General features: G+C 59.1%; 1 protein-coding gene and 1 long non-coding RNA gene across 2 annotated transcripts in view; one reads left to right on the top strand and one right to left on the bottom strand.

The window, feature by feature from the left end:
- Positions 1 to 22,346, bottom strand: part of CMIP (c-Maf inducing protein) — a 205,374-nt gene extending 183,028 nt beyond the window's left edge. Inside the window, exon 1 of the mRNA XM_069552532.1 lies at positions 21,634 to 22,346. Within this exon, the coding sequence (XP_069408633.1) occupies positions 21,634 to 21,930 (297 nt within the window). The 5' untranslated portion in view covers positions 21,931 to 22,346. The remainder of the gene's footprint in view (positions 1 to 21,633) is intronic.
- Positions 20,905 to 23,482, top strand: LOC138419680 (uncharacterized). The gene is made up of 2 exons (XR_011249017.1): positions 20,905 to 21,703; positions 23,247 to 23,482. It is a non-coding gene; the product is annotated as an uncharacterized lncRNA (long non-coding RNA).
- The last annotated feature ends 2,322 nt before the right edge of the window (positions 23,483 to 25,804 follow it).

Below are 25,804 nucleotides of genomic sequence, written 5' to 3'. Positions count from 1 at the left end.
TGCCCCTCGCCTCTTCCAACCGGCCAGAGTCAACTCCTTCTCTGATCAGCAGCTCTCTCCTCGGGGGACCCCAGTGCTCCCCCTGAACCCCCAGCACACAGGACGTTAGCTCCAACTGTCCTCAGCTCTCTTTCTCTCGAGCTCTCTGTATTCCTGACCCTTGCCACCACACCTGGTATCCAGCAGGCGCTCCGTAAGTGCGTACTTCGGGCACGGACACCTAAGTGCCGAGCAAGAGCCCCCAGCACACAGGCAGGAGGGTCTTCTCACATGGTTGCCACCCTCGCTCATGCAGAAGGCTCCATCCCGTGAGGAAAGGTGGTGCAGGGCTGGGGCTGGAAGCGGGCAGGAGGGGAGGGGGTGAGCCCAGCAGAGCATCTTTCAGAGCCGACCTGGGGAGGAGGGAGCAGCTCCCCACACACCCCTCGTCCACCTCCTCGCCCTAACGTCGTCTCGGACTCAAGAGCCACCATGCGGCCCCAGCATGGACATCACGGTCTTGTGGGACAGGCCCAGGCCCGGGACCCCTCGGATTCAAAGAGGAGCAAAACAAGGAGGCCCAGAAAGCAAAGCCCCCTGTGTCCGTCCTTTCCGGACCTGAACCGGGGTACAAGTGGCACTCCCAAGGGGACCACATCCACATGGCAGGCCTCTGGGGCGCTCCTGTTGGGGCCGCTCTGTCACCCACCCCATGCCGCGCCTCCTGCGCAGGCGAACCTGAGGCTGGACTCTCAGAAACACCGAAGGGCTCACCCAGGGCCCACAGTGAGGGGCCATGAGGGTTCAGGACCGATGGCCACACTGGCTGGGCCCACGTGGGCCAGGGGGCACCCTGCGATCTCGCCAAGCACTGTGCCTGACGACCTGGAAACTGGCTCAATTTGGAAACCTCTCTGAACCCAGGGAGGCCCCTGTCCACGCCCTGTGAGGATGGGGGTGTGTCCAAGGGCATTCTGGGGGCTTCTGCTTATTCTCCTGTATGCTCTGAGCATCCCAACCATCTAACCAGAGGGCCCTGGCCCCATCTGAGGCAAAGGGAAAGGGCCGGGCCCTGACGCAGAACTGCCGGCGCCGGCTTCCCCAGCCTGGAAGGCCCAGGGCCCGGCACTCTGGACCCCTCTGTCCCTGCTCCCAGGGAGAAGGGCGGGCTGGACAAACATGATTCAGCCTTCCAATCAGGGAAGCGAAGCTGTGCCGAGTGCCCACACTCAGTGCTCCTCTGGCTCCTCTGCTCCGGATGGGCTGGTTTCGTCGTTTTAAAACCACAGAGCTGGCAGCTTCATTCTGGGATCACAGGTTCATGGCGAGAGGAGCTGCACACGAGACACTCACTTGCACGGTGCGCTGTGGGCCCCGTCGCCCCGGAGCCGCGCCACAGCCCAGGGAGCAGACACACCTCTATCTTTCCTACACAGACGGGAAGACGGAGGCTTGCCAAGTGTAAGGGCGTTGCCAAGGGCACTGCCAGCAAGAGGAGCTGGGATTCGAACCCAGTAAAGTGCACACAACCCTGGCCTCAAGCAAGCAAGAAACTGCTGGATTGGATTTCTTTTTTTTTTTTTTTTTAAGATACAGAGAAACAAAAGGGGAGGGGGAGAAAAAAAGAAAAAGATGTTTTTCTTCTTCACACTTGATGACTATCTGAAGTCACCGTGTTCTTTTGCACAGATGTCCCCTACTGTGGAATGTAAGGTCCTTGAAGGGGCCCTGTTGTTGGTCACCCCACACCCAGCCACTTGATACACAGGAGACCCCTGGCAAGCACGTGTGCAGGGAGGGGACACGCACAGGGGGAGTAAACGGGCCGTGTGAAGGCAGCTTTTGGGGAGAGCATCCACAGCAGGGGGACCCAGAAGAGGACAACTCGGCGTGAAGTGTGCTGGGTGCAGGGTGCCGGCGGAAGGGCCCCACCGAAAATCCCCTCCTTTATCTCCGTGAGTCTCAAGTCAGCAGGCTTATCAGTTTCACCCACCCATTCATTCAGCCCCTTCTCTATGGAACAGGAAGCACCACCAGACGCGGGGCTGGGTGGACTGGCCAGGGGGCAGGTGACAGGAGGGGAACAGGTGAAGGAGGCCCAGCAGTCTCAGGCAGGAACGGGTCCCCGAGAGGGGCTTCCCGGAGGGAGCGCATGTTCAGCTGGTGTCAGAGGCCAGCCGGCACCTCCTCCCTGCTCCCGGAGCCTCACGCCGCTGAGGCCTTCCCATCCCTGCACGAAGACCTATTCACAGCACCAAAGACTGCAGATACAGAGTGATCCTGTGTGGACGGAAAGAACGGCCCACGCCAGTGACCGGCCTACCAAAAAACACAAATTATCATTCCTGGATGCTCTCGTTCGGGCTAAATTTTACTTTCTTCTCTTGTTTGACAGTATCAACTAAGTATTCTACAGTGCACCTGAGTTCCCCTTGAAATGGGAGAGGTGGAGATGACTGTCCTTCAATAATAAACGTCTACAACGAGGTATATAGACAAAAGAACTGCAATCAACCGCGCTTTCCATCTGGGGTGAATGCTCAGAGGCCCAAGGACCCCTCCATGGTCTGGCCTGGGCCTCCAACCTGCATCCCTTTGCTGGGGAGGAGGAGAAGGTCTGGTTTGTCCTGCGTGGGGAAGGGGAAAGAAACATGAGTCCCTCGGGAGGTCAAGGCTACCCACCCACCCCAGAAGAGAACCGTATCTCTGATAAAGGTTTTGAAGTGAATAACATTAAAAAAAAAACCTGTAATCAACAGCCCTAACCAGCATTTGACCCCGTGTTCACAGCATCATCAATCATAGAACGAAAAGTTCATGGAAACAACCCAAGTGTCCATCAACAGATGAATGGATAAACAAAATGTGGCCCACCCATCAACAGAGTACTTTTCAGCCATGAAAAGGTATGAAGTTTTGATATATGTTACAATGTGGGCAGGGGCTTCCCTGATGGCTCAGCTGGTAAAGAACCCACCTGCCAATGCAGGAGACGCAAGAGACTTGGGATCAATCCTTGGGTCGGGAAGATCCCCTGGAGAAAGAAATGGCTACCCACTCCAGTATTCTTGCTGGGAAAATTCAGTGGACAGAGGAGCCTGGCAGACTACAGCCCGTGGGGTAAAGAGTCGGACATGACTGAGCACACGCACACACACCATGGGGAGACTTTGAAACATTAAGCCTAGTGACACGAGGCAGACACAGGAGGACAAGTACCGCGTGATTCCACTTACATGAGGTGCTAGGAGAGGCAAACCCACAAAGACAGCAAGTGGGATAGCGGTCGCCAGGAGCTGGGGGGAGGGGAAGGGGGAGCAATAGTTTAACAGGGGCAGGGTTTATGCTGAGGGTGATGAAGATCGGGGCACAGGTGGTGGTGATGGCACCATTACCCCAACAAGCAGCTAGAATGATAAAAGGTGTGCACACACACAGAACTCAGATGCCTAAGTAAGACTGCGGCAGCACACTGTAACTAAAGAGAGAAAACCAGAAGCTGTGCCGGGGAAGGAAGAGCGACTCCGTTTGCCCAACTGCAAAATGGAAGCACCAGCCCAGATGATCCCACCAGACCAGACGTGGGCTGAGTGGCCACACAGACCCGTTCCTTCCTGCAGTGACTCAGAGCTGATTCGAGGAAGATGCTGGCAGGTACCTGCCTCCAGGTCCTGACACCAACCCCCAAGAGGCATCTGCTCCAGGTAAAGGGGCGGTGCACACCTACCAGGAACAACTCAGGCTCCGCCTGGACACCCATCGGTCTGTCTGAGTGGCCACGTGCAAGCCACGCCCCCGGAGCCCAGACCTCACCTGTGAAACAGGGAAACTGATGGGAAAGCTACCTCCTCTGCCCTCTTCTTTACACACCAGCCCCAGCTGCCAGGGAAGGTCACAGAGGTGAGGCAGATGGAGCCCCAACTTCACCCCAGAGCTCGTTACTTGGCGAGGGCAGGCCTGGCCAGTGGCTGGATGGCAGAGACAATCTCAGCCATACCTGAGCTCGGCGGGGAGACGGCTGAGCTGGAGAAACAGAACTCTCTAGACCTTGCCTTGCTGTCCAACCGATGCCTACTCATTTTTCCTCCAGTGGAATCTTACCAGGGTGGAGACAGAAGGAACACTCAGAAAGTCCCTCGAGGTCACAGGAGAAGCGTGGGACTCAGGGAAAAGCCCACGGACTCAGGCCAGCCGGACCAGGGTGTGACTCCCAGCCTACAGCTGTGAGAGCCCAGAGGCCAGGGGCTGTCCACAGCACTGTAACACGGGGACACTACCCACCCAGGGGTGGGGGTGCTGCAAGGGTGCAATCAGGTGCCCAAGCGCCTGGCACAGAGCAGGTGCTCAAGAAACGGCAGATTCCATTGTCATGCCCAGCTGGACAGTTGGTTTGGAACTCCCTACGAAATCTTCAAGGATGCAAGAGGCCTCCAGGCGCACAGCACACTTCTAAAATCGAATCTGAGAGTCATAAAAAAAAAACACAACCACATCCCACCCAAACTGCCAAATGTGGTGGGAGTAATGAAGCAAACAAGAGGGAAAGTTCAACTCTTCTCTCTGGCTTAAGAACACGCAAGTGCAAAACCGTGGCAAAGGAATCAGCCCGGCAAAGTTCCAGGTCTACATGTGAAATGCTCCCCCGGAACCTTCTCTCTCTAGTCACCTAAATCATGCTTCTCCAGGGCTTGGCTACAGAGGGTACCCGGGTTGGGGGAGGCGGCATCGAAGAGGCAAGACAATGAGGAAACCCATTCCTGGGGTTCTCCTGCAAGCTGCCAACCAAGGAAGACCCTGGCCTTCTCCTCACTCTGCAGGTCAGCCTGCCCCAAGTCCTCACATCCAGGGGAGGAGGCGTTAGACCCGTACCCACCTGCACCTAACGGAGGAGCTCAGTCCCTCTCAGCTGGATCTGCCAGGCCACACAAAACACCAACCCTTCACAGCGCCAAGGATCCACATTCCAAAAGCAAGTGAATGCAAAGTCCACTGCAGCCCAAGTGGACGTCCTCCAGGCCTAGACTGTCAGGCTTATTCTTCTTTAGTTCTTGACCTCCAGGGGTTGGGGGTCATTCTGTCCCCAGCTCCGCAGGTCAGAGAGGTGAGGGGGCCCAAGGTCACTGTGTGCGCTGGGCGAGCTGAGTGCTGGGCCACCACCTGCAGTGCCGGCGCAATCGGCCTGGGCTTGACCACAGCGAGTCTGCAGGGATGATGTCTGCCTTATCAGAGAGTAAGGAACTGTACTAAACCTTAAAATAAACACTTTAGGGGCAAGAAGTACCAACCTTGAAACTCCAGACTAGGATAAAAGAAAAAATGTTTTACCATAACCAAGAAGACTAAACACAGCTTAACGAGCATACAAAGTGCTACGTGGACAAACCCACGGGCCCAGCCAGAAGAGCGGAACTCCAAAGAAAGACCTTGACCTTTCACAACGAAAGGTCCTTCTTCTGCCATTTACACGTTTATTTCTGGGCAGAGGTCCATTTCCTGTTGGTGCAGTCTCACAGGCCCCCTGGACTGGTTTATAACCTGAGGGGGGTCCATGATCCTAAAAATGCCTATACTCTAGATGCCAAACTTGATGAACCTGTCTTCTTACCATTTTGCCTGAGGAAGGGTCCACAGCTCTCATCAGATTTCTAAGAGGAGGGTGTCCCTCTAAACAGTCTAAAAGACCCAGGATCCTGGCACATCCATTTGGTCTCCCTGACCCAACCCGCCTTGATACAAAGACAAAAACGAAACTGGGGAGGAAAGAAAAAAATAAATTCCCTGTGATGCATAAACAGGCCAAATGTAAGTGGATGTGATGGAAGAGTTGTTAAAAAAAAAAATAACCATACCAGTACAATATCACAGGCTTCCAAGAAGCAGAGAGAGAAACCCAGCGTTACTTGAGTCAGGCCGTGTCTTTGAGGTCACGGAGGGCGGGGCCTCGTCCACGGGGCTGACACCACATGCCGGGACCAGAGCAGTCCCCGTGCCACCGGGCCCTCAATCGGCATCTGCAGGAGGCTGAGTGAACCCTCTGTGGCATTCACCCCGCACAGCCCCACGACGCCGGCCCTGTATTTTCCAGTTTCAGAGACCCGGGCTCACAGAAGCCACGTGGCCTGCCTCAAGTTGCAACCAGAAGCAGAAGTGGGATTTAAACCCAGATCCACGCACTGCTATGCAAAACCCAGGTCCTTCCCCCACGCTGGCAGGCTTTCAACCCCAAGTCATCTCCCAGCGGGTCCCCTGAAGAGGGAGCTCCACAGCCCCAGCGGCTCCGAGGGCCTCGGGTTCCGAATGCGTGCAGAGGGACACACGCTGCGTGCCAGCGACGACTGACCGGCACTGACCATCTCCAGGTGTGAAGGGAAGGGGTGGCTCTGCCAGCGTCGATTAGCGATGTCTACCAGGGGCCAGAGAGCAGGGGCTGCACGTGTCACATACATTTGCCATCCCAGAACTAGATGACCTGCAGGCTTGCTTTCAATTCTGGCCGCCTCTGATTTTAATTACAAAAATTTTCAAAGTGGGGAGGGATGGAAAAGGAAAGAACAGACTAACATTTTCCAACATTGGCCATAGCTAAATTCAGCAAAGCCAAAACCGGCCGCCCAGCCAGTCCTGCGTGCTCCATGCACACAAGCCCCGCCACATGAGAGGAAGTGGAAAACATCAGATCTGCTGCCTGCACACCCAGCGAGACAGCCCGTCCAAGCCAGGAGGAGCGCAACTGTGGGCTCGCCTGTGTCGGCCTGGGCTGTGGAACACCTCATCTGTGAGCACAGGAACCTCGCAGGGAGGGCCTCTAGGGTTCAGGCCCTGGCCCGACCTCAGGCCCATCCTGAGCTCCAGCGAATTACTTCATCTCACTCAGCCTCAGTTTTCTCATCCTGGAAAAGCCACTAAGGGTTGTCATGATGATTAAACACATCAGTGCATTGGGGTTCTTAACACAACAACAAACTCGTGGTGAGTGGGCAAAGAGCCACTGCTTCCTCCACTACCACCACCATCATCACCATGTGTCTTTGAAGGGGCATATTTTCAGGAAAAAAAGGTCTAAGTGCAGAAGAGTAATTTCTTTCCCCAAGTTCAGCAGTACAGCCCCTTTGGTTACTCCGAACTATAAGGGGAGAGAGGCTCTGCAAACAGCTCCATCCTCCTGGAGCTGCTGGGGCATCAGCCGGGGCCCTGGAAAGAAACAGATGGCAGACACAAACTGGTGTCATCTGAAGACACTGCGACAAAAGGCCAACACACCAAGGTGTGGGCAGGGCACGGGGAAAGCACGAGGGGCGCTTCTCCCTGGGGTGACCCACTGTCTTGACCGCTTGGGGCTGGGGCTTTCCCGGAACACAGGAGCGAGTGGAAACGCGTGGGACAGTTCCAGTCGCCTGATTTCTGCCCTGCAGCCAGAAGGGACATGGAGAAGCCCCAGCTGCAGAAGCCGGGATGGAGGCGAAGGGACGGGGCTGTGGCTGAGGGACACTGCCTTCCCACGCAGCCCGAGGGAGAAGCTGCAGGGCTCATCTCCCTCCAGGGTCCCTACCGATGGGCCAGACCCACCTGGAGCCCGAGGGCATGGAAGCCCAGGGGGTGGGCTGACGCGTGGAAGCGTGCACGATGAGGGAGCGTCAGCCCTGGGGCGGCCGGGGCCACGCCTCCCCTCTTAGAAGGCTCCACGGAGGCCCAGCGGGGACACAGAGCTCCCAGGCCTCGACCGACGGGAGAGCACCCAGTGCCCGCTCCAAGATGGGCACGCTGGAAGTGAAGAACCAGAGGCAAGCCCCGTGAAGCCACTCAGCAAGGGGCTCGGTTCTCAGCAGGGGTCCAAGGGAGGTGCCCCCTCCCCTGGCGGCAGGGTTACCAACGCTGTCAGCGAGGCTGAGACCACACAGTGAGCTACCTCCAGAGACGAGGGCCTCCCTGGGCCCTGTCTAAACCGCGCGCTGTTGCACTGCAGACCCAAGTGGGGGGATTACAGGCGGGAAGCCGGGGTGCGGGGGTTATGATGTGCACACAGGCGCGCCTCGCAGAAGCACCATGCGTGGCCTCCCCACTGACAGGCTCAGCCTCAACGCCAACATTTAGGCCCTGTGCGTGTGTCAGGGGCAATCTCGTTGAGAAAATAAAAGCAACTTTCATTTCTGTTTTTAAATCATATTTTCCAAGATCAAAATCTTATTTCCCAAGCACTGCTGCTGAAAGCTGAGGTGAAAACCACCAATAATAGCTTAATCCTCCCAACTGCCGGTTTCCATCTTGCCCGAGTCGGTGACGCGGTGGCTGGGGTTGAGTCCAGGGCTGAGGTCCATTCCAGGTCCCAGGGTCCGAGGTCACAGGCACACCCTGGAGGTTCTCCTGACAGCTCTGGGGTCACCAGGCAGGGCTGGGGTTTCCCACAAAACCCGAGACCCATTCCGTCCCTTCTCGGCCTGCGATGCCCGGGGCCTCTACAGGCGACTGGATCCCGCCAGAAGCCGGTGCTGACATCGTTGGGTGCTGCTGGATGAGACCCCTGCCTTCAAGAAGTTCCCAGTCGAGCAGAAGCAGGAGCGCTGCAGGCAGAGCGGGACAGGCTCGAGCTGGCGGTGACGACGCAGAGGTGTCTGCTGAGCGCTGCTCCCTGCGTAACACGACTGGGCACTTTCCACGCATGCACCATGTCCCTTCATTCTTTAGAGAACCCCAGGGGCAGCCCCCCTTAGCACCAGCTTACAGACAAGAAAACTGAGGGCTGCATCACGCCACTGCTCCTGCGGCCTAATTAAGAAGTATCTGGATCCAGATTCACTGGGCAGCAGTTGTAGACAATGAGCATCCCCATCAGGGAAGGCTGGACCCGGGAGGCAGGGTCATGAGCTACCTCTTCCCCGGGGTGTCGCTCTGCCTTGGGCGCCCCTTCAATCAGGACCCGCTGTGAACGCCGAGCGGGTCGTGCCTGACACAGGACCACCCGGCCAGGCGCTGAGATCCACCAGCGCTTGGCTGTCCCAGCCCAGAGGGCGCCCAGCTCACCATGGGGGCATCAGAGGGCCCCAGACCACTGCCCTCCACAACAGTCTCTGGCCAGAGACCCTCACCCCGGCACTGCACGTGCCAGCAGGACCCGCAAGACTCCAGAAGCTTCCTCTGGGTATCCTTGCTGGTGGTGTGGTCACGCAGCTCCAAAGAGCAGGGGAACCCAAAGCACAGCCACGGTGGGGCTTGACTCAAGCACAGGAGGCCTTTACAGGAGAGTCACGGAGCCGGCCGCCCACTGCACCCACCCCCTCCTCTCTGCGCCCCATCCCCCTAAAACACAACTTAGACAGGATTCAAGAGGCGAGTCTCAAAGTCGTTTTCCCCACACCAAAACTTTCTCATGCTAATTTTCTCTTCTTTTTTTATTGGCATGATGCAATTCCCCTTCCAACAACCCAGATCTCTGAAGTCCTGAGTCATCAGGCTAAGGCAGGGACAGTGGGGGGTGCCCCGCAGCAGGGATCAAAGGTGTGGGGAGCTCGGGGTTTCCTCCCGGGGGCCCTCGGCTCTCGGCCTTGCACCACAGACGTCGGGGTCAGGGCTCCTGCAGACCCGCACAGCTAGCTCTTGCTTCGCACCATGTGCCAGGTTCCAGAGGGGCAAGGTGACTGCAGACGGGAGTGCAGGCTCCCCGCTCCGCCAGGGGCCAGCCCGAAGCCAGGGCCGCTCCTCACGTAGGACCTCTGGGGGCAGACGAGGCCCCCGCCGGGTCACTACGGCGTTCTCAATCCGCCCTGTGCCCCCCAGAGGACTCCCGGCAGCACCTGCGGGCGTCAGGGGCCGTTCCAACTGTGGGGAGCAGAGCGCTGGCATCTCACGGCCCAGGGCCAAGTGCGCAGCTCACCATCCACAAAGCCCAGGACAGTCCCCACCAGCAAGCAGGGCCTGGGCCCCGAGGCGCACGGGGCCAGGGCGCACACACGCTCTGAGACCGTGCACAAGAGTGGCTCAGCACCCGTGACTGAGAAGGCCTGGCCCGGCTCGCTGTGCACACGACCGCGTGTGTCACACAGACTCATCCAGGGGAGAGCAGAGATGCCTCTACCCCAAAGCGTCCGCCGGGGTAGTTTCTGGGTGGCGGGGTTATGGGAGAATCGTTTCCTTCTGTATTTTGTAAGATCATCATCGTCCCCGCGGGATTATTTTTATTTTATTTTACAAGTGTGGAGGCGAACAGCTGACAGAGAAGATAGGTGGGCACAGATGCCATGGCCCCCCAGCTGGGTAAGCCCTGGGCCAAGTTTCCCCTCACCCACCAGCAGTCAGGGAAGGCTCTGAGGGGCCGAGCCAGAGCCCCAAGGACTGGGGGAGCCCAGCAATGCTCCACGGTGGGCTCTGGATGCCAGGCTTGCCACCACTGAGCCATCAAAGTCAGCACTAGGGGACAGGCCATCTCAGGTGAGCAAACAGGCTCTGAGAGGTTGAGTTCATGATCCCAACACCTTACCGGGGCAGGTGAGAAGCAAACCTCCACAGAAGCTGAGCCACCCAGGGAGAGACACTCACGGGTCCCCACCCTCCCGCACTCCCACAGGCACCACCCCCTCACACAGCCTTGACCACCCTGGTCCTCTCTCAGCCTCTGCTCCTGAGCCCTGCTCACCAGCGCACGGTTATTCTCTGGAGCCAAATCCCAACTCCACTACCACCCGCTGGGTGGACAGCGGCCTCATCTCTCTAGGACCCAGTCTGACCTTCTGCAGAATGGACACAACGAAGGCGGCACCTCACAGGGGCATCGGGAAGTTTAAACAAGCTCTTCTACATCTGACCCAGCAGTTTCACTCCTGAGAACACACCTAGGAAAAAAAGGGCAACTCTAATTTGAAAAGATACATGCACCTCCATGCTCACAGCAGCACTGTTTACAACAGCCACCGCACAGAGGCAACCCAGGTGTCCCTCAAAAAACAGATAATGAAAACGGGACACATACGCATGATGGAATATTACTCAGCCGTAACAAAGAATGAGATTCTGGCATCTGCAGCAACAGGACGGAACCTAGAGAACATCATGCTTAGTGGAGTAAATCAGACAGAGAAAGATGAATACCGCATGTCACTTATGTGTGGAATCTGAAAAACAGCACATGTGAATGCATACAGCCAAACGGATATAGACTCAGATGTGAAAACATACCAGTGGTCACCAGTAGGGAAAGGGCAGGGGTGGGGGGCAAGATAGGGGCACAAGCTACTGTGTATACCATGGGTAAGCAACAAGAACATGCCGTACCGCACAGGGGATTGTAGCCGTTACCTTATAACGTCTAGCTGAGCAAAAGCGGTGGCAACATTGGAGCACGATGCCTGGTACTCCTGACACTAACTCAGTGCTGGAAACTGACTACACTGCGATAAAAACGCAAGAGAGAAGCATCCGTGTACGTGAACGACACAGCACAGAGGCGGGGTGGGCGCCAGCTGCGGTTCTCGCCGCCCTGCGGGCACCGTGCTGTGGAGGAAGGGGCCTGCAGCTGTGGAGCCAGGCCGTCTGGGTCCCGGTGTCGCTGAGGCTCTCGGGGCCTCGGTTTCCCCACGTGTAAACAGGCGCCTCGGGGGCTGGTCTGAACGCACAGACACACCAAGGCTCAGCGCCACTGCTGGCCTGCAGCCCCCTCCGCCCAGGGAACCCTGGGCCAGCTGACTCCAGAGGCCCCCCTGCTGGGACCCCCAAGTGCAGGAGTCACCAGATGGCCGGGACGGGTCAAGCTCTCCTGTTTTCCCAGCCCCAAGGCAGGTCACCAGGTCAGGAAACGCAAACCCACCGGAACAGCAGACAGATGCCAGAGAGGGGCTGCTCCTCCTCCAGGGAGCAGCCCTGCCCCCACCACTGCCCAGCCCGCCAGCCCGAGGGCCCACGATGGCCCCTGGGTGCCAGCACGGCTGCCCGGCCTCGGCTCCATGTGACCCCCTTCCCAAGCACCCCAGGGCCGGGCTGGGCCTCCCCGCCAGGCCTCCGGGAAGGAAGCTTCCAGAAGGGGAGCACTGGGAGCCACAGTGCCCCGCGGAGGGCCCAGGGTCTGGAAAGCACCCGAGGGCCCTGGGGGCTGCGGGCCAGGCAGCGCAGGCCTGTCCAGCCCTTTGTGGGGAACCGCAGGGCATGCGCTGCCCTTCACTGGAGGCAACGGAAGGGCAGGGACTCGGACAGTGGAGGTCTTCCGCACCCCACCCACACGAGGGCCCACCCAACCAGACGCTCACCCCTTCCTTCACTCGGCCATCCACACACTCAGCCAAAGAGCAGCTGCTGAGAGGCCTGGCCCTGGGGCCCCCTCTGTGAAAAGGAGGGGTGACAGCAGCGTGGGGGTGCTTGGGGGTCACGGCAGTGTCCACCCAGCCCAGCTCCTGAAAGTGAACCCCAGGCAGTGACTGCGGTCCGGCGGTTGCTGCTGGGGCTGAAGCCTGGCCTGGTGATGCAGACCCCCACTCTCCTGAAGCTCCCGCTCAGGGGCACCCCGGGCTCTCAGCTGGGCCCCCCACCCCCGCGTCATGATACAAGCCCTCCCAGCCCACCCGTGCCCTGGTGAGCCCCCCGACGCTGGGGAGCACCTCTGCCTGTCCTCATCCCCACATGCTCTCACGCCGCCCACCGCCTGCGAAGGATGGCACAGTGTCCCCAGCGTGCCCCCACGGCCCCGGCCCCTACCCCCTTCTTTGCCAGTCCCCAATCCCACTTCTATCCATCGAGATGAGTCTCTCCAACGAAGTCCTTCATGAAACCCCCTGTCCTCCAGCAGCAGCACCTCTTCCTGCCTCCGAACAGCAGGACGAGGCACACATCTCTCTGAGGAGGCATGCTCCTATAGTACCCCTCATTTGAAGTGCACCCCAATCTGAGTGTGAGTCTTTAGGGGTGCAAAGGGTGTATCTGACTTTGTACGTGCAGTGCCAGCGAACACGCACCTTGCCCGCCCAGCGCCTGGGGGTGGGGGGGCCTGCTCCCAAGGGCAGGACCTGGAAACCCCTCTGCACACACAGTAGCTGGTGAGCCATCCAAAAACCTAGTACCTGGCGCTTGCTCTGTGCAAATACTTGGCATTCACATTCCAACACCAGTTCCCTGAACTCACTTGACAAATTCGCCAAGGGACGTCTGCCAAACACGAAACTGATAAGCGCATTGGTTCCCAACTGAGAAGCTTCTGCAAGAAGCTTAAGTCATTCTGGACCTCCAGCAGACAGACGCGCGGACATTCACACACAAGCACCCTCAGGTGTGGCGTAGACCCGCCTTTGCCTCACCACTCCGCCTCTCCCCAGTTCTCGCCGTCTGAGTCTCCAGCGCAGCGTCTGTAAAACGGGAAGGCTGACACCTGCCCCGCAGGGTTGTTCGGAAACTTCACTGAGCATGGTGCCTGGTCTTCAGCACATGGACGGTGAGCCTCACAGTGATCATGAGCACGCTGCTCAGCCGGTGCAAGAGGTTTGCATTCTCTGTTTTATTCCCCACCAGACAGCAAGACTGCAAACTTTCCTGATTGGCCCCCTCACTCAAACCCAGGAGCCAGATGAGACCAGGCCATGTGGATTTCCTTCCAGGGCAGCAGCTCCGCTCCAGGTACCCTGGAGACCCCCAGACCGCTGTCGCGACTCAGAGGCCCCGGGGCAGGAGTCGCCATTGACCCAGGGGCTCCTGTCTCCCGCGTGTGGCGCACTCTGCTCCCCAGCCTCCCCCGCCCCCGGGGGCCACCCTGTGACTGAGCTGTGGCCCAGAGCGGCCAGACGTACAGACCAAACCTCCGCGGGGCACCCGCGCCCTCTCCCCAGCCCCACTCCATGAGGCCCTGGGCGGGGCAGAAACCCCCACCGGCCCAGGGCAGGGGCCAGAAGGGACCCCTGCTGCGGGGAGCGCAGGCTGGCTCTCCCCCACCCCTACAGCACCCCGACCCACGCGTGGGGAGGCCCCAGCGCTCGCTGAGCCTCACGCGGGCACGCAGAGGAGACCAGACGCACCTGGGCCGGACAGTGAGCCGAGAGGCAGCAGACAGGCCGGGAGACGGTCTGGGCTCTCCCCAGGCTGTGCGCTCCTACCTGCGACTCTCCCAGACCTCTGAGAGCTGGGGGCCAGCCCAGGACCCCAGGACGTGCCAGGGCCCTCTCCTCTCCCCTGACGACCCTAGCCCCAGGAGCCTCTGCTGCCCTGCCCCACGGAGTCCCGCCGGCGACGGGAGAATCCGGCCCTTCTCCTTCCCATCGAAAGGAGTCTGCTCAGCCTCGTCTGTGCACGCTCTCCCAGTCACATCATTTCCGACAGCAGCCTGAGAGCAGGAGAACCAACAGAAAAGGCAGGCAGGAGCAGCCTAGGGTGCTGGGGATGGGAGGCCCGGGGTGAGTGCCTGCCCAGCTGCTGGGTCAAGGGCAAGGGTCTTTGGGCAACACGCTGGCCCTCAGCGCTTACTCAACAGAAAAAAAGCCTGAGGCGAATTCAATGATTAGTAGGTTCTAGGTCTGAGAACCTCTAATGCAGTATGGACAAAGGGCGCTGGTTTTGAAGAGTTTGGCTGGGAATTGTACTGAATAATTTAAGAGTCTCTTAGAGCACTGCCATTCTCCACTAAGGGAGGGAGCAGGTTAAATAAAACACACACACCCCAGAAGTGCTAGAAAGGAAGGAAAGCGCTCCACGGGGCAAGGAGCTGCCGGTGTGCCCCGCACCAAGCATGTACAGGCGCTTACAGATATTTTTTAATAGGTGACAAGAGCTCCTGGAAGGCAGGGGTGACGACAACTGGAGCGCGTTTACTGAGATGCGGGCACTTCGCTGCGTGATCACTAAGCCAGGCCAGCCAGCCTCAGGGCCTTTGCACCTGCAGTCCTCTCGGTCAGGAACACTCTCCCACCAGACACCGCCTCCTGCCCTGAATGCGGCATGCAAATCAGCGAGGCCGAGCCCCACGCAGCTCGCCCACCTGTTGCTGCTGCTTTCTCAGGGGCTGGACAGACTTTACATTCCTTACTCAGTGGTTTCTTGTCTGCCCCCACCCCACCGACACATGTTCCAGGAGGGCAGGGACTGGCTTTCCTCAAAGTGCCTACAGACAGCGATATTTATCTGCTAAATGAACTGCCAAGCCTTAATTCACCTAACCCTGACATCATGCTAAAAGGAAGTCCCCATAATGTGAACTTCACAGATAACGAGAGAGGGAAGGTGGCCTGCCCGAGGTCACCCACCATCCAGGGCGCTGCGGGAGCTGGACTCAAGCCTGCCCGTCTGACCCCTCTGCTGGGTCTGGCTGCTCCCCTCCACCCACCCCACCGACACCGCAGACAGCGGGATGTGGCAGGTATAAAAGCTACTGGACATTCACTTCCAGCACAACAACCCATTTCCGCACCAAAAATATGTTCTCCGTGATCCCCTTAGTCTCAACAGACACGAAAACCACCCGCGTGCACACGCACACACGCGCGTGCACACCCGCGTGCACACGCACACACACGCGTGCGCACCCTTCGTAGGGCCCTGCTGGTATCAGCCCAGCTTCAGCCTCACACGGCCTCCCTCAGCGCCCCACTGCACACACTGGGTGCCTTGTCACTAGCGCCAGGAGCCGGGAAGAGACACTGTCACTTCCTCCTTTTCTAACCGCGGGGCCGGGCAGCCTGGCCTCCATCCTGGGGAAGCAGGAAGCCAGGGACAGCAGCGATGCTCTCAGATGGGGCAGGAAACGGCCGGCCTGGCCACACAGACCCTTGTCCTCAGGGCGGAGGTCAACGGCTCCGGCTGGGGCCGGGCGGCCGGGCCCTCAGGAGGCTCGCTGGCCCCTGACAGTGAGCCCGACCCAGGCGTGACTCAAGACAGCAGTGACCCCAGGCTGCACGGCCCGTCCCCGCCGTGGGAGGGCCAGCACACCCTCCCGAAGCACTGTGGGCCTGAATATTTTAACACTCGCCAGAAAAGCAGGCGAAGAGCACTCAAATGGTAAAGACAGAGCGACTCCACTCCATAAAAACGGCAGCTGTCTGTCTGGAGACAGCAGAAGCCTGGGGCTGGGCTAAGTGTCCGGTGGCAGGGGATGGTCTACCGACGCCGCTGTGGCGGCCCCTGAAACGCGCAGAGAGGAGCAGCTCGGCTGGGACGGGTCTGCACAGGACGACTGACAGAGAGCACACGGCCCGGCTGGGACCGGCAGCACAGGACCCTGTGACGGCGCCCCGAACGCTCAGCAAGGACGCAGGGCCAGCCTGCAAGCAGAGCTGGGGACTGTAGGGACGCGCCACCTTCTGCATGTGCCTGCCGTACCATCTGAAGGTACTCGACATGCCTGTTAGTGTTTCAGTTTTCAGGAAAAAAAGAAAAAGAAAAAGATGGTGGGGGGAATTCTGTATTAAAAAAAAAAAGAAAAAACTAGACTGTTCCCCTTGAGGAATTGTTCACAAACTGCTTCCAACAATTTCTCTTCCTTCATACATCCCAGATCCACTGAACAGCCCTAAGTCTCCCAAACACACCATTCGTCCCTGGAGACTTTCCTCTGGACTTGGCCCATTTCTAAAGAGCGGTCGCCCCCTGCATCCATCCAGGGTTTCACAACGCTCTCTCAGGCTAAAGTGGAGAACCTCAAGGGGATCACGGGCCCCTGTCACACCCCTATTGCGTGCTGGCACCTGCCAGGTGCCAACGTGAGCGATCTCCGGTATTCACAGGAGCCCTGGACGTGAGGCAGGCTCATCCCCTCTTCTAGGGGAAAAGCAAAGCCCAGCAAGGGAAAGCAATGTTCCCAAAGTCACACAGCCAGGAAGTTTACAATCCAGACCCTGAGCAAACCCTTCTGTGCTGCTCCACAGTGGAGACGCCTGAACTGCGAGGCTGCCTTGCTGAATCTCATTTAAGCCTCTCATCTAAGGCGTAACTTGACCACATCTGGAGGTCCATTCCACCAAACTACCAAGTGGGTACCACGCTTGCGGGCCAAGCTGAAGCCAGCAATGAGGTACCCTTGGGGAGCTTCAGTTTTTCAGGGTGACCTGGCTGCCAGGGTCCCCCTAAGCCTGGCTGAATGCGGTGCCCCACAAATGCCCTCTCCCACTGCCAGGTGAGTCAGCAGGCACCCCAGTTGGCACCGAAGAGTGGGCGCGCCGGGCATGGCCACCTGTGGGCACGGAGCCCACGCTGGCTCAATACCAGAGCCCAGTCATGAGCTGCAGGCTTGACACCTTCAACCTGGACCGGCGCGATTTTGCCTGTGGCCAGAAAGGGCACCTCAGATTGCACCAGGCCAGCAGCAGCATCAAAACTACTCCCTCCTGAAAACGCACTTATTTATTACAGCCTGGGGGAACAGACCACCTGTGCTGTTTACAGAGAATTCAGACTTTCTCCTCCCCTTCTGTCTCTGCCCCTCCCCTCCACCCCTCCAATCAGACAAGTTACCTGGGAAACAAATTTGATATACTCCAAAATCTTATGACAAATGGCACTGAAAGAGGAAAAAAGAATTCTCTGTGTTTAGTCACGCCACGAAAAGCATCACACAAATCAAAGGCCGGGACGGGCCCAGGAGGAGTTGCAAGTGACAGGAGTGGAGAAACGAACACACGTGTGCGTGCACAGCAGGCAAGTTCCCACGGGACCTGGGACTCACTCAGGAGGACACGGATTTCAACTCCCAAGAGAAACCACCATCCGGACGAACCTGGCACTCGACACCCAGTAGGTGCTTAGGAAGCATGAGTCCAAGCTCAGAAGGTCGGGCCCCGAAGAAAACATCAGGCCAAAGAGACCAGCAAAAACTGAAGGGACTCCTCTTTTCCCTTTCACAGCAAAAAGCCCAGAGACATTTCAGTCGAAGCAGCACAATGGCTGAGAATTTAAAAACAAGTCTCATCAATGAATCGAGCCTTAAGAATAAAGAAGGCCACTGTTAACCCATGCTCTGACCCCTCTTTGGTCAGAAGAGACCACCTCCCCCAGTTCTGAGATGCCACACGCTAAATGTGTTTTTTTTGGTAAAGGTAGAATAAAAGGTTAGCAGCTGATCCACACTTCTCTGGTGCAGAGGAGACAAAGCACAGGGACAAAGCCCTCTTCCCGCGGACAAACATGCCCAGCAGGTGATCAAATTCAGCTCAGGCAAGACAACAGCAAAATGGATTCTGGTCCCTCAGACCCGAATCCTGCCTGCTTCTGCAGGACTCCAAGCCTTTGGCTACCACCAACGCCATGGGCAGCAGCCACGAGAGGCCCAGGGAGGCGGGGGACTGGGAAGTCCGGACATGAAACGGCAAGGAGGCGCCGTGTGCAGGCCACAGCCCGGGCAGATGGGCCCTTCCCCTGCAAGGTGCGGCCATGTGTACCCCAGGGAGGGGCAGGCGCCACGCAAGCACCCCCACCCAGCCCCTCGGCAGCCAGCCGGGTCGCCGTCGCCTTTGTGCTTCCCTCTTTGTTTATGAGTCTTCCGGATCCAAAGTCTCCTGCACACAGTGCATCAGGCCTGGCGCTGTCACCGGCCATGTCAGGCACACTGTTGACTCTGCAAGGATTTAATCAGTAACCGGCCCAGCAGATAGGCACGGGGGCAAGCTCCAACCTGACCCCACTGAAGGCAAAGTTTACAGCCGGGCCAGGGGAGGAGGCTGCCACCGTCCAGCCCATCCTCCGCCGCCCCCTGGGCCCCCCCACTCCCCGGGCTGAGCCCACCTCCCCAGCAGGGAATGGAGGGCCGTCCACCTGGGGGGTGGGGGGCACCCGGCAGGAGCTGCCGCCAGGTGGGACTGAGAGCCTGGACGCCATCCCCCACCCGCCTGAGACAGCTGTGGTCCTGGACGCCTGGTCTGTATCTCTGACCACCATCCAGCTAATTGGATCGTGTAGACAGACTACAAAGAGGGTTTGGGCAAAGAGTGTATTTGGTTTGTTTATTGGTTTGAATCCAGATCAATCACTCTGAGTCTTGTGCCTGAAGCCCACACAGTTAACCAGATAATTACCAGATGGTTCCGAGAGGAGCTGTGTAGACGGCTTAATGAAAGGACAGTGCACATTTTATGGAAGGCTGTGACCGGTATGAAACACCGCCCCACCGGCAGCTTGAGGCTGGGCCGCACGGGGCTTTCCGCCGCCACCGTGAACTACACTCAAGTTCACCTTTGTTTCATTTGGGCTAACGTTTCTCAATCAAGGGCTTGGGCCGCGCTCTAAAACGCAGACAGATTACATAATGCCCAGGCCTCAGAAAAACCCCTTGGGCTGCTTTCCTTCCCCCGGGCCTGGACACCAGCACCAGCCAGGTGTCTGGTGATGGGATAAGGTGCCCATCAACCCCACCTCTGCCCTGGAGGCCGCCGCCATGGCCGGGCCTGCCTCAGCAGCCCCAGTCCGTGCCCACGGGCCCTGGCACACAGAGACCCGTGCATCCCCCTGGAGCCCACCGTGGGCAAAGTTAGGGACAACCCTTCCCCTGCCAGCGGGCCCTGGGGGCAGCCCATGGCACACCGGCCCGGAGATCCCCCCTACGTGTTTCCCAATGCCAGGACAAGGCTCTGCTGAGACACATCTGGCCACCAGCCCCCAGGCCCAGAAAATCACGGCTCTTCTCCAGAGGTGCCTGGGCAGGGGAAGGTGTCACCCAACCCAGTTGGGGAAGGTGGTGCGGGGCGGGGGGGAGGCGGGGGTAGGCGGCTGCTTGAGAAGCCCAGGGCAAGTGGCTTCACCCTCGTCTCCTCCTCTCTCTCTCTCCAAAACACACCTCTTGAGCAATCAGAGGTAAACTGGGGGAGGGCAGTGAGGGGGAGGGGCACCCTGCACCTCCCAAGCTGGCTCCCCCCAACCGCGGGCAGCACAGCACAGTGCCCAGCTTCCCCCAGCGGGGGGACAGGAGCTGGGCCCGTCCTTCCCATGGAGGGCCGCTGTGCCTCCCAGCCGCTTTCTCCTCCCCAGCTCCCCTTCATGTTAAGGGGTGGCAGAAAGAAAGACAAAAGTCCACCATTCTGACCCCCCACCCCCCGCCAGCCAGGGGGAAATTCTGAAGCCAGATTCGGAGGCTGCGGCTCCCAGGCAGGGGACCACTGAGGGCTGAATCGAAAACTCTGTGTGCTGGCGGGTTTTCCGAGGCTCCCCCTCCGTCAAATGAAAAGCCAAATGCCACGGCCTGGGGCTCGGGACAGGGTTTGAGAACATGCGCGAGCCTGAAACTGGGGCTGGAAGGCTTCACAGCAACCCAGGATCCTCCCCGAGAAGGCGGTCATTGCAGACTGCACCAGCGTGCCCACAGGAAAGAAAAAATAGGTGTTCTGAGCACGTCGGACCCAAAATTCAGAATAAGAGTCCTCATGTGTTTCAATGCTCTCGGGAGATGGGGGGGAGGGGGAGCTGTTTCAAGGAGTATGGTTTCTTCTGCTAACTTTTCCCCCCTCCCCATTCCTTGGAGCATGTGTCATGGCCTGTGACACACTGCCAAGGGAACATGGACGCTGGGGGGATGTCTGCACACGCTACACGTTTGTGACATGTCGTGTAAGTGACACCCCGCTTCCTGGCTGGGTTTTCTTGGCACAGGTGTGGGCAGGCATTGGATTCAGCACACCCCCACTGCCCCACAGGCTTAGTAAACAGGATCAGGGCTGCCCCAGGGAAGACTGCATTCTGGGGAAGACCTGCCACCTCTCCAGAGAGGATGGGACACCCCCCACCACATACCACCCTGCACCCATCAAGACTCGGGCCCAAGCAGAGCTGGTGCTTTAAACTGTCCTTGTTTCAAAACACAAAGCATCCTGTTCACCTCCTGCCTGCTACCCTCCCCCGCAGCGACCCCACCACAGCCCTCTCTCTCCACCTTGCAGATCTGATTTCAGAAACCAATCCTCGACTTCTCTCCCTCTCATCAGGGTGACCCAGTCCCAACCATACATTTTAAAACAATAACATAAATACAACCTCCAGCAACAAAACACACGTACAAAATACTACACAGACAATGCAACACCAGAGCCCCACAAGCCAGCTTCCGCACTGGAACTTGACCGCCCTCGGTGGGGAGGAGATAACCCAGGACCCCCGCCCCCTCCCCCTCCACTTCCACCCTCCCTGTGTTGCCAACGAGGTGGTTTTGTGCTTGGCTGTTTTTTGGTTTTTTTTTTTTTTTTTTTTCAGAAAGGGAAGCACCCAGTTTTGCCTGCCAGCCCGGGCAGGAAAAAGACGGGTAGAGCAAAGAAAGGAACTGGCTTCTGGAAATTTTTTGGGTTTTGGGGTTTTGAGGTTGTTGGGGCTTTTTTTCCTTTTTTAAAAAAACTGTTTTGTTTTCCCTTCCGGCGCAGATCCAGATGTGCCTTCAGAAAGGGAACCCTCACCACCAACGGGGCCCAGCCTCGGGTCTATCCCAAGGTCCCAGCCGTAAGGAACACAAGCGCTGGGCCCGGAGGTGCCCGAATGCTCAGTCTGGGGACAAGGCCAGATCCTTTCCAGAATTCCAGGGTCTCCCCGGGCCCGCCGGAATCCACAATGCAGCCGGGAGCCCAGCCGGGGAAAGGGGTGCCCGGTTCTCCCGGTGCCCCCACCACCACCCCCCGGGCGCCGGGCAGGCCCCGAGCTCCAGGTGCAGCGGCCGGTGGGAGGGGGCGCCTCCCCGGCCCCGAGGGGAGGCGCGGGGGTGCGGGCGCGCCGACGCGCAGAGCGACTCACCGTGGCGGACGCCAGGCTGTTGTCGGCCAGCGTTAGGTGGTGCGGCTCCCAGCGCCTCAGGAATTTCGAGGTGAGGATCTTGCTGAGAAAGGTCCGCGGGTGCCGGATGACACAGACCTGGATGTCGCCCTCCTGCAGCAGCTTGTACCTCATCCCGTTGCACAGCAGCAGGGCCCGGCGGCAGGGCACGGCGCCCATCTTCGTGCCCTCGGGGGCCGGCACGTCGCCCCCCAGCAGCGGCTTGGTCTCCTCGATCTGCCGAGGGTCGCCGCCGCCCGAGCTGCTGGTCAGATCCATGGCCGGGCCGGAGGGAAGCGGGGAAAGGGGCTGGCCCGGGCTGCCGGGGCGGCGGGGCCCCCCGGGCGGCGGCCCGCACCCCCCCAGCCCCCGGGAAGGCGGCGGGCGCGGGGCTGGGGGCGCCCCGCAGGGGCGGGGCCCGGGCGGCGGGCGGCGCGGGGCTTCCTGCGGGCTCCGGCTTCCTCCTAGCTCGTCGGGTGCATGCTCGCGGCGGCCGGACCGGCTCGGCGGGCGGCGGGCGGGGGCGCGGGCGAGCGGGGGGCGGCGGCGGCGTGGGCGGGCGGCCGCGCGGGCGGGCGTGTCTCGGGCCCGCCGCCCGCTCGTGTGCACGGTGCGTGTGTCCGGGCGGCCGTCCGCGAGCGAGTGTGCGGCGGGGCCGCGGGGGCCGGCGCGGCGGGGAGCTCGCGGAGCCGCGCGGCGCGCGCGCGATTGGTCCCCGGGGGTCATGTGCCCGCCCTCTGACGTCAATGGCGGCAACGCCGGCCGCCGCCGCGGCTTCGGCCTCGCGCGGGCGGGGTCCGCCGGCGGGGGGGCGAGGGGCGGGCGCGGCCCGGCAGAAGCGGCGGCCCCGGGGAGAGGGGCGGGGGCGGCCTGGCCGGCGGGACCCCGGCGCCCCGCCCGGAACCGGGGGACGGGGGCGGGGCGCCTGACGTCACGCCGGGCCGCGCCCCCCCGCCGCCGGTGCCCAGGCGGCCCGGGCCCGAGAGCGGTCCGCGCGGGTGGCGGAGGGCCGGCCGGGTGCCAGACCGAGGGCCCGGGGCCGGGGCCGGGGAGGGCTGGGCCGGAGGTGCTGGGGTAGGGCCGCCCGACCTGGGACCCCCTCCCAGCTCTGGCCGCCCACCTGGATGGCCAGGTGACCCTCCACCCCCGCTCAGCTCTGGCCGCCCACCTAGATGGCCAGGTGAGCCTCCACCCCCGCCCAGCTCTGGCGGTCCACCTAGATGGCCAGGTGACCCCCCACCCCACCCCCGCTCAGCTCTGGCCGCCCACCTGGATGGCCAGGAGGCATAGATATTCCCTGGAATTGCAAATGTCCCATCAGGTATCCAAATAATGAGCCACACACACCCTGGCTCAGCCGGTGGGACTCTACGGGCCTTCTGGTCATTTACAGATGTCTGTCTGCCCTTGGGGTCCTCAAGCTTCTGCAGGGAGGAGACAGGCTCCCCAGCCACCATCCCCCCTTGCTTTCCTTCTCCTCCTGGAGTCTGATCAGTTCCTAACAGGAACCTAGACACAGAATGCCTCTCCAGTGTTATGTTCGCCCCCTCTGCCTGCACCCCAGCCGCCCAGACCTTTTTTCCTCTCCCTTTCAGGCCGGGTCATTTCTGTCTGCGTTCCCAGGCCCTGCAGGGCTGTGAGAGAACCATATTGGAAGCACCCTCAGGGAAAGAACTGCCATGTCACGGGGGCACTCCAGCTGTGCAACAAGAAATGGTCCCTGTGTGCCATCGGAAAATGTACCCAGAGCTACCTAGCCAGTGCTCAGCTCTGGGGTTGGGTTCCTCACATCCACCTGTCAATAGCATTAAAACCCCCAGATCTGTGCCTTTTTGTTTAGTGAAGGTGCCTCTGTAAGTGGACACACGGGTGTGTGAGCATGCATTGAATTGCATCATAAATGCCAAAGTCTGTCCATGGCAGCCCTTCAGTGGGGATTGTCCCTTTCCCCTGCTCCAGAACACACGAGGTTAGGGCTTCCCAAAAGATAATCACCCAAGCCGGGCCAGGGCTGGCACCTGGGTGGAAGTCAGGGCCCGATGTGTGTCCCTCCGCAGAGAAGAAACATGCAGGCTGCCCGGAAGATAGATGTGCAGAGCTGTTCTCTCATGAGCCATGGGGAGGCAAATGAGGTGGGGAAATGGGGAATTCACTGACTCCCTACAACCTGCTGGCAATTTCTCTTCTTCAAGTTCTGAACTTCAACAGCCTTGAGAAAACCATCAAACAAGAAGGAGTGAAGCCGGAGTCCCTAACTGATGACGCAGCTCCAAGCCATACCTTTAAGAGGGTTTGTGCCTGCTCAGTCGCTTCAGTCGTGTCTGACTCTTTGCGACCCCATGGACTGTAGCCCGCCAGGCTTCTCTGTCCCTGGGATTCTCCAGGCCAGAATACTGGAGGGGGTTGCCATGCCCTCCTCCAGGAGATCTTCCTGACCCAGGGATCGAACCCATGTCTCTTACATCTCCTGCATTGGCAGGCAGGTTCCTTACCACCTGGGAAGCCCATTTAAGGGGGTTAGATCTGTTGTTCAGACCTTTATAGAGCTGCTATTTGCCAATTGCAGGAATAATTCCTAGCATCCTAAGCACACATACAACTTTTCCTCTCACAGCAACACTATGACACAGGATTGACCCATCACCATCCCCTCCCGCAGGTAAGGATACAGAGAGGCTGCCAGCCTCATGTGGCTAATCAGGACCCGGCCCAGGTGCGAAGCTCAGCATCTAAGGCCACGTAAAGACAATTACCATACTCCTCATGGCGGGGAGTGGGGGTGGGGAGAGGTTTGCAGGTGTGTGCTGTGGCACTGTGGACATGTCCTGACTCCACGTGGTCATTAGGAATCAGGGAAGACCCTCAGTCCATGCAGGAAACGGCAGGCGTTTTGCCACAGCATAGAAAGAGCCCGGAGGGTGCAGGGCAAAGGCCCTAGAGGTGAGCAGGGGCAGAGCAAGCAGTGCCCTGAAGTGCAAGCCCAGGGACCAGACTCTCCCCTGAGAGCAGTGGGAAGCCACCACACAGGCCATCCAGGGGAGTGACTTGTAGATGTCACCTTCATCCAGGTCACTGGCCACAGCACATGGACAAGGTTTGCAAAGCAGCAGCCTGGAGGCAGGGAGGCTGGTGGAGAGGCTGTCGAGGGTACCCAGGAAGGAGGTGATGGGGTGCAACAGGAAATCATGAGCGGGGAGGCTCGATGGCAGACAAAGCAGCCGCCGTCCACTTGAGGGACATCTGTGGACCCTCCTCTCCCCATTCAGGGGGCAGAACTTCAGCAGAACGAGATTTACCAGGATGCAGTTTCAGATGTCATCCAGACCTCCTCAGCACTGCTTGGTATGGTACTTGATGAATAGGAGCAGCGTGATAAAGTGCCAGGTACTATGCTAGCGGAGTTATAAATTTGTTCTCTTTCCTTCCTCTCAACCAACCCAGAAGACGGAAATTACCATCTCCATCTTAAGGATGAGGAAGTTGAGGTTTAGACAAACATGAGGATCTTAGCCAAGATTTTGACCCCAAATTCTGTCTGACCATGTCTTTCCCACTCCTTCTGTAATGTTTTCCTGAGCAGAGGCTCAGGAAGAAAAGTGCTGAATTTGATCAATACATCTTTCAATAATAGTTCTTGGTTTGAGTTTGAGGTCAGTGACATGGAGCCCACGAGGTACTATAAGAAGTTCCCTGGAAACTGAAAGCAGGAGTTCCTGGTCAACAGTAGCCCTCGTGCTTGCAAGCAAATACACAGTGACCTATGGTCAGGCTCACCTGTCCCCTGTTGCTTAGGCAGTAGATTGAGGTCAGTGAGCGAGGCTGCGAGGAGATGGAATGCGCTTATACTCAGTGATACGCAGAGTCCCTCACCTCCCAATGGCCCAGGTTCTTGACCTAAAAATGAGTAAGTCCAGCTGTCAGATTCCATCAGAAGCCCCCTCCCTGCAGCTCCCCAGCCTCTGGAGGAGACACAAGCCCACTGAGTTTCCACCAATGCCTCGGGTACCACAGGAGTCCAGATTCTGCCAGCAATAGTACAGGTCCCTTAGAGGTCACCCTCCTGGCATCAAACTTGAGAGGGTCATGGAGCAGTAGGACCGACAGGCAAGGTCACGAACCCATCACTCTCCCGGGGCTCATGGGCCAGTTGACT

Source organism: Ovis canadensis, chromosome 14 (genome assembly GCF_042477335.2).
Source record: "Ovis canadensis isolate MfBH-ARS-UI-01 breed Bighorn chromosome 14, ARS-UI_OviCan_v2, whole genome shotgun sequence".
Taxonomy (NCBI): domain Eukaryota; kingdom Metazoa; phylum Chordata; class Mammalia; order Artiodactyla; family Bovidae; genus Ovis; species Ovis canadensis.
The sequence above is the reverse complement of the archived record's forward strand: the minus strand, read 5'-3'. Positions and strand labels throughout refer to the sequence as shown.